General features: G+C 60.7%; 1 protein-coding gene across 1 annotated transcript in view; it reads right to left on the bottom strand.

Annotated features, from left to right (window-relative positions):
• Positions 1-5,224: 5,224 nt before the first annotated feature.
• The window catches only part of SRRM3 (serine/arginine repetitive matrix 3), a 55,026-nt gene continuing 52,295 nt past the window's right edge, over positions 5,225-7,955 (bottom strand). The window contains exons 13-15 of the mRNA XM_043559823.1: positions 7,546-7,770; positions 7,305-7,442; positions 5,225-5,618 (exon numbers count right to left, since the gene is read on the bottom strand). Coding sequence (XP_043415758.1) covers positions 5,390-5,618; positions 7,305-7,442; positions 7,546-7,770 — 592 coding nt within the window. The 3' untranslated portion in view covers positions 5,225-5,389. The remainder of the gene's footprint in view (positions 5,619-7,304; positions 7,443-7,545; positions 7,771-7,955) is intronic.

Genomic DNA, 7,955 nt, shown 5'->3' on the forward strand with positions numbered 1-7,955 from the left:
CTTTCTTTCTTCCTTCCTTCCTTCCTTCCTTCCTTCCTTCCTTCCTTCCTTTCCTTCTTTCTTTTCTTTCTTTCTTCCTTTCCCTCTTTCTTTCTTTCTTTTTTCCTTCCTTCCTTCCTTCCTTCCTTCCTTCCTTCCTTCCTCTTTCTTTCTTTCTTTCTTTCTTTCTTTCTTTCTTTCTTTCTTTCTTTCTTTCTCTCATCCATCTCCTCCCCATCTAGGAAGAGCAGGGGCCAGGGCATGAGTCTGAGGTTGTTCTGGTCACCTCTGAGCTCCTGGGACTTTTGTGGGCCAAGGGTGCAAAGCAGATGGAACCCCTGTTTCTGTTCCACCTCCCTTGCTGGGTCGTGTCATGGGCCCAGTGGGTCTCCTTTGGGAGCTACTGGCTGCCCACCCCCCCACCCCCGCCCCGGGCCCACAAGGGTTTCAGCTTTAGCGAGCCCCAGGCCTTCACTCCCTGGCACTCCCAGGCCCACCCATCCCCAGCTCTGTAAAGTGGAGGTGAGGTCAGGAGCCAGGGAGGGCCCTTGTCCGCCCCTGCTTGCCCACCTTGGCCCAGACTGGAGCCCAGGAGCCCCACCCTACAGGGAGCTGTCAGATGTGGTCATGGATGCTTTCAAGTGTGGTCCTGCCCGGCCCAGCCACGTTCTGGGTGGGGGCTGCTGGGCTGCCTCCCTGCCAACACTTTGTAGACAAAAGCTCCCTTCGTAGCTCCCTGCATCTTGCCCGAAGCCAGGGTGGGGAGGGTCCATTCCTGTTGCCCCAGCCAGGGAAGTTGTGTAAGCCAGGGCCCAACAGTTCCTAGCACCCTGTCCATGGTGGGTGGGTGGGGGGGCAGGACTGAGAGTTCATATCAATCTTCAGCGGGTCAGTTCTTGAGGGACCCTGCCAATCACAAGGGAAGGGACGTGGGTGGCTCTGGGTGGTGGTAAGGGGGTGGGGTAGGGGACAAACTGGGTTTTGGGGTCAGACAAGGCTGGGCTTGAATCTGGGTGCTGCTGTTCACTGGCCTGGTGACCTCTCTGAGCCCGCTGACCCCATCTGCAAAACGTCGGCAATAATAAGGCACCCGTGTTGCTGGGCGGTGGTGAATCTCAAATGTAGTAATGTATGGGAAGTGCCTGGCGCTCAGTAAGTGCTCATTGTTATTAAGGAAAGAGGTCCTTTCATTTTGGATACTGAGATTTAGGCTAATGTGAATTACCCAGTTGTATGCATTCTAGAGCAGGTCCAAGTATCTTATCAAAGTCTCATTTCTGAGATGAGAACACGGAGTTAGAATTGCCCCAAGGTCACAAAGCTGGTAAGGGGGCGGGAGGGGGTGGTGGGGGAGTGGATTGGAACTCAAGCCAGGAGGCCTGACTGAGGGGAGAGACTTTCTGAGCTGTCCAGGGAGGGCTGTGGTCTGTGAGCTTGTGGGTGCAGGGGGAGGTGTGCAGCCAAGGGGGAGGGAAGGTCGGGCCAGCCTCTCTGGAGTCCCTTGCCGCCCTGACCAGGCCCCCTTTCAGGAGGTCACACCGTTATTCCCTGGGCACAGGGCAAGGGAAGCAAAGGCTGAATGTCAGCCCCTACTTGTCTACCTGCCCAAATATTCTTTGACAATCTTCTACTGTATCATTCTGGGCACTGAGCTGCCAGGGCTAGGCTTTCTGGGATTAAGAGGACAACTCCACCCCCAGAGATTTCCCAGTAGCCACAAGGGGAGTCGGGGGGAGGTTGGCTCTGCAGGGTCTGGGATTCCTTGATCAGAGGGGCCCCTCCCCTCATCCTTAGCCCCGAGGTCTGCGGTACTCTGCAGCAACCCAAGGCCAGCCTCGGAGCCTCCTTGCCTGGCACTGAGCCCAAGGCCTTGGCCACACTAGCCACACCCTTGACAGGCCTTTGCCAACTGTGGCTGAGCCAGCCCCTCCCTCCCTGGCTCAGCCTTAGAGAAAGCTCGAGAGTCTTCAGGCAGCTGCCCGAGCTCCCTGGAGAGGCCTGACAGCTGATGGGTTGTACCAGTCGCTGGGCTTACTGGGAATTAAAAATATGGGCAACAGTAATTAGAGCACATGGGGGTGGGGGGCACTGGATCTTTCTGGAAGCATCTAGATACTGCCCCTCTGGGAGTATCTCTCCAACCTGCCCACCCCCTAGGCTTCTGGCTAACCTTGGGTGTCACCTCACCCCACCACCACTGAAAGGGGGCCAAGGAGGAGCCATGTGGGGAGGGCTGGGGATCCATCCCCTGGCCCCTCCCGCCCTGCTGTCTAGCAGAAGGAATCTGTCTAGTCTGGGAGTCTGGGGACCTGCAGTGTCTCTGGCTCTGTGACCTTGGCCAGCAGCCGGCTCCCGTGACTCATTTTCTTCATCTGTACAATGAGACCATTGGACTGGATGTTCTCGAAGGCTCCTTCCAGCTTGGTGAATCAACAGTTTCTCCTCCACTCGCCCTCACTCCCCCAGCCCCTCCGCACTGCCCGCTGTGCCATCTAATACTGTTGAAAGGGGTGTGTGTGTGGTGAGTGGAGGGAGGCAGAGAGGGAGGACCTGGCATCCCCTGTGGTGTCTGTGGAGGTGGGAGGCCCTACAGCCGGAGCGCCTTCATGTCTTGGGTGTCCTTGAGTGGAGGAGAGGGGCCTGGTGAAGGAAGGGCAGGTGTCTTGTGATCGGGCCTGTTTGCTGGACACGCCCTCAGCCGAGAGGCCGGTGCCAGTCCAAGGGGCTTTCAAGAGCATCTCAGAGAGGCAGGGGATGGGAGACACTATCTGGGACACCCAAACTGGGCGTGTACTCTTGTGACTTGCTACCCTGGGTCTGGGACTGCGGGAAACCAATTAAGAAGAGAAAACACCACCAGAACGCAACACAGGAAGCCCTGCCCAGCCTGACTCCCAGCTACCGTATTGGGAGCACAAGGTTAGAGGGGTCCCCGAGGCCCCCATCTGCAGAGAGACCAGGAGAGGACCTACGACACCCCAAAGGCCCACGTCCTGGGGAGGTTCCCCCCGCCCCATCCCCTCCACCCCTTGCTACCAGGTGCAGAATTGGAGTTTTCTATTTTCCTGCTTGCCTTCCTGGAGGTATTTTTTTTCTCTTTTCCCAAGCTGTAGAGCAGAGTTTAGGCTGAACCCTCAGTCTGTGGGTGGGCAGGGGCTTTGTCCTTTCCCTCTCCTTCCCCGGGGCTTGGACGCTGTTTCCCCAAGGAGCCGGGGTGGGTGCTGAGGACAGAAGCTTGGGGTTTCCAGGCTGACCTAGACCATCCCCCAGGGCTCCCTCTCCATTCAGGCCAGTTTTGTGTCACTACTGGCCAGCCACCAACAGGCAATTTTCCTTTTCTCTCTGTCGCCCTCTAGTGTCTATCTGCCACCACCGCACCTTGCCTTTGGTTCATGCCCTCCCCCAAGGTTTCTGGAAACGCTCGCTCCCTGGCTCCCTGATTCACTTGTTTACTCAGTTGACAGACATCTCAAAGGTGCTTATTTGGGAGATGCAGAGGCCAAGAAGGCATGGCCTGGCTCCAGAAACTCATAGATTTAGGGAAAGATAGGCATGCCAACAGATAAGCTGAACAAGAGCTTAGGGACCTAAAGGCAGGTACAGACCCCAAAGAGCTGGAGGGACCCAGAGGTGAGAGTGGGCATTGCAGCTGGAGATCGGGAAGGCTCCTCGGAGTAGGAGGCAGCTGAGCTAGGTCCTGAACCAGGAGCTCACCTGAACGTTTGGAGGTGGAGAGGGCATGCATGGAGGGCCCGAGGAGGTGGGTCAGCTGGATGGGGTGTATTGGAGTCAAGGACAATGATGGGAGGGGAAGCTAGGTGGGGTGTGGGGCTTGAGGGAGGTGGGGGTGTTCAAAGCCCACGGGGTCTCCAGGCTGAAAGGAAAGTCTTCTTGGGTCCCCCCGTTTTCCTCCCCACTGAGCTGCACGCTCCGCTCCAGCACTCAGGCAGGGAGATGGACACCCTGGGTTCTGGTTCCTTCCCGCCAGATCTCCTCTCTGGGGTGGAGTCCGCGACCCTCTCCTTTCTTGGAGGGAAGGACCCCAGGACCTTATGCCCTCCCCACACTCCCCAGGTGCCCAAATCCACAGAGACCTAGTCTCACCACCTGCCATCCGGGCACCGAGTGTTTATTAGAGTCCAATTTTTATCCGCACCGCGGAGAAAGAGGGAGGGGAAAATAGAGAGAGGGGGAACCCGGACCAGACCCCAGACCCCTCCCCCCTGTGGGAGCCCAGGGCAGATGCCCTGTTGGGCCAAGGAAGACTGTGTGAGATCCCTGAGGGCCCCAGGAGGAGTGGGCTGGGAGCAGCAGAAGAGGGCTGGGGGTGGGGGGGTGCCACTCGAGGTCCCAGGCCGAGGCCCTGCATCTAGATCTTACCCTTTGCTGTAGCACCCCTCTCTGGGTAGCCTCCACTGACTACCTCCCCACCAAATCCCGAGAAGGAAGCGCTCCCTCGGGCAGGCCCCGAAGTGCCTGTTATCCTATACCTGCGACCCTGTGCTGCCATCTGGCCCATGTCCCAGACACAGGGCACACTGGGACACCAGGGCTTGCTCGGTCATCGGACTGCGTTGCCTTCTCCCACTCCTCACAGGCTCTCTTCCATCTACCTCTTCTCTCTTCACCTTCTGACCTGAACCCCTTTTGATGTCAGGCTCCGATGCAGCATAGTCTATACTTCCCATCTCTTGTCATGCAGAAGGCCTGGCTGCTGCTGCAGCCTTGGCCCCGGGCATGGGGTGAGGGCCGAAGGGGAGAGCCTGGCCTGGAAGGGAGAGGTGGGACCAAGAGTAAGCTCCCCGGCTCCTCAGGCTGGGGCTTAGGGGCCCACCTAGTCTGGGTCCTCCCGGGCCAGGGGAGGGGTCGGGGGAAGCTGTGGGGCCAGCCTCCAGCCATCAGCCAGGATCCTGCAGCCAGCTCAGAAGGAAGCCGCTCCCCAGCTTGGATGGTGATGCACCAAGGGTTAGGTGGTTCTTCCTTCTGTCTAACTTAGATCCTGCCTGCCATCCCACCTCCTCGTCTGCGCGTTGATAGAAAGGAGCCAAGGGCCCTGTGGAGTGGGTGCGGGAGGCTTCCAGGTCTGGCACCTTCCGAGGTGTCCCTGGGTCCACCGAGCTGTCCCCAGCCTGGTGAGCTGGCATCAAGCAGGAAGGGGGACAGGGCGATCCCTGTGTTCGCAACGGCTCTTTGTTCCCTGGACACGGTGGGCAGGCAGGAGGTGGGGGTGGGGACCCTCTAGAAGCAGCAGAACCCAGCTCCTCCTTGTCTGCAGGGCACCCACACTCAAGGTCTTCCCTGGCCCGGGGACCCCCTTGTCGCAGTGGGGTGCAGGCCCCCTCATGGGTCCTGGGGCCTGACCCCTCGCCTCTCCCTATGCCAGGGGGCACCAAGCTGGGTCTGTCCGGGCTCAGAAGCCCCCACTCTCTGAGCTGCTCCGGCTGTGGTAGCTGGGACTGGGGGTCCGGGAGGGGCTGCGCGTGCGGCTGCGGGTCCCGCGGCTGCGGCTGCTGTAGCTTCCGTGGCTGTGACCGGGACTGGGGCTGCGGCTGGGGCTCCGGCTTGAGTAGTCGCTGCTCAGGCAGCTGGAGGAGGACGAGGGGCTGGGCCGGTAGTAGGGGATGGGACGCTTTCGGGCACTGCCAGGAGGGAAAAGCTGATTACAGGCCATTCGGGTCCCTGAGCTCTGCCCCAGGCTCTAGCTTGGCCCCTCACTCAGGCCAGGGCTTCCCCAGCAGTGGCCAGGGCTTTCCTGCCTCAGTTTCCCCTGAGCTCTGGCCTTGGAGTGCCCTCTACCCCAAAAGGATCAGGCAGTCAGTGGTCACTTGCCAATTTCATGTTGGACCTTTTGTTTTTTGCTCACTTGTCTTTAGGGAAAGGGGACCCAGTCTCTGCTTGACCCGAGTAGGCGCTCAACAATTTGTTGAATAAATGAAACTTTTAAATATAGACAACTCGCGTCAACCAAGCTAAGTAGTGGTTTCTGTGCATGGGAACGGTTGTGGATATAGCCCAGCCCTGCTTCTCTCTTCCTCACAGAATCGAAGGATTTGGTTTTTCAGGTCACTTCAAGGGAACAAGGAGGAAACCCCCCCGGCCATCGCTGCCCATGCCCATGGCCCAGCCCAGTCCCGCCGGCCCCTTCTCCTCACTCAGCTACCTCCCGCCGGCCCGGAGTTAGTTTGAAGCCAGGAAGCTGTGACCCAGAGAAAAGAAAGGAGAGTGGTTAAGGGGGCAACAGCGCCCCATGGCGTGGGGTTAATTCTGAGGAAGAAAACAGGTGTACGTTAGTGGATGGAGGAGGAGGCAGCCCGGGAGAGGGGCCGAGGTGGGTGCCAGGTGGAAGGTGCAGGGCTCCAGCTGTCTTAGGACCCTCTGCGTATGGCGATCTGGATCACCAAGGACTTGGAAGGGCTGGTTAGAGAATCAGTCCATGTTAGAGCTGAAAAGATGCTCAGGGAGCCCTGCTTATTGTTCAGACATGAGAACCGAGCCCCAGAGAGGCACACTGATCTCCCAAGGCTGCCCAGCAAAGTCTCAGAGCTGGGTTCAGAATTTTGCCTGTAGCCCTCTACCCCATGTCAGGGGTCTAGGGCTAGCAGAGTGATTTCCACGAACACAGACCATAATCTCACCCGGAGGCCCAGGCCCACGCCCACCGGTCTGGGCCAAAGAAGCTTTCTGATGGGGCTTCTGTCACATCAGCCACACCTCTGTACAGCCCCATAGGACTGAGAGGGGCAGTGGAAGGGATGGGACCTCCCACAGCTGCCCCAGAGGGTAGGCCGCTGGTGCCCCCTCCTCCAAATTCCCCAGGGGGCTGGGAGGTGAGCAGTGAGGTTAGTGAGAAAAGGAGAGGCAGACAGATGACAGCTGAACAGAGCCAGATCAGCTCACATGGGCATCTCCCCTGCAGCCTGTGGGGAGGGGGTCCCCTCGGCCCCCAGGCCGGCCACAGGCCACTCGGCAGGCTGGACCTTGAGATGAAGGAGAAAAGGAGACATCATTGCCAGGAGATGGATGTGGGGAGGAAGGAGAGAGGGAGGGGCTCCAGGAGGGATGGCTGGAATCTTCCGGAGCTGAACTCCATGCCTGCTGCTGCCTACCCAGACCCGAGCGCACAGCCCCCTCCCCTCCGTGGGCCTTCAGACCCCTGCCTCTGAGTCCCACCTCCCCAGCACCTCCAGTTCTGGCCCCTCTCCTCCTCCAGGGGCCTCTCCCTACCCCCCCCCCCCGCCCCCACCAGAACAACACATCTCCTCCCGCACCGGGTTCAGTCCGTTCCCCTGGAGGTCCCCAGCGGGCCGGCCGGGGCCCCTCCGTACCTGGTGATGCGCCGCGGCTCCATGAAGCTGGGAGAGTCCCGGCGCCGCTTGCGGATGGGCGAGTAGCTGCGGGAGCGGCGCCGGGCGCGGGCGGCCTCGGCCTCGGCGTGCCTCGCGCGGCCTTCGCCGTCCTTGTCCCTGCGGGCCCGGCCGAGGTGAGCGACGCGGCCCGGCCAGCCCGCCCAGGCCCGGCCCCGCCGCCACCCCAGCGCCCGGCGGGGACCCCCGGGCCCGCACTTACCGGCCCAGGGTTTTCTTGGGCGACGGCGAGCGGCTGGGGCTGCGGGTCCTCTTCTCCGCGGAGCGCGAGCGGGACTTGGAGGGCGAGCGGCTGGAGCTCCACGAGCGCGGGTGGGGGTCCGGGCTGCGCGACGAGCTCTTCCCCTCCGGGCCGCCGTGCCTGCCGTGCGCGCCCGGGGACGGGGAGGTGCTGGCCGGCCGAGCGCGCGGGGGCCGCTCCTTGGTCCTGGAGGAGAGGCATGGCGACAGGGGCTTAGCTAGGGAGAAAGTGGGCTGGGGGCGGGGGGTGGGGGTGGGGGGTGGGGTGGGGGTTGAAGAGGGTGCGGGTGACAGGGAGGGGGCTCAGCTAGGGACAAAGTGGGCTCAGGGGAGGGAAAGGGATTCAGTAGGGGGAGGAGTTCTATGCAGGAG

The sequence above is a fragment of the Prionailurus bengalensis genome, chromosome E3 (genome assembly GCF_016509475.1).
Source record: "Prionailurus bengalensis isolate Pbe53 chromosome E3, Fcat_Pben_1.1_paternal_pri, whole genome shotgun sequence".
NCBI lineage: Eukaryota > Metazoa > Chordata > Mammalia > Carnivora > Felidae > Prionailurus > Prionailurus bengalensis.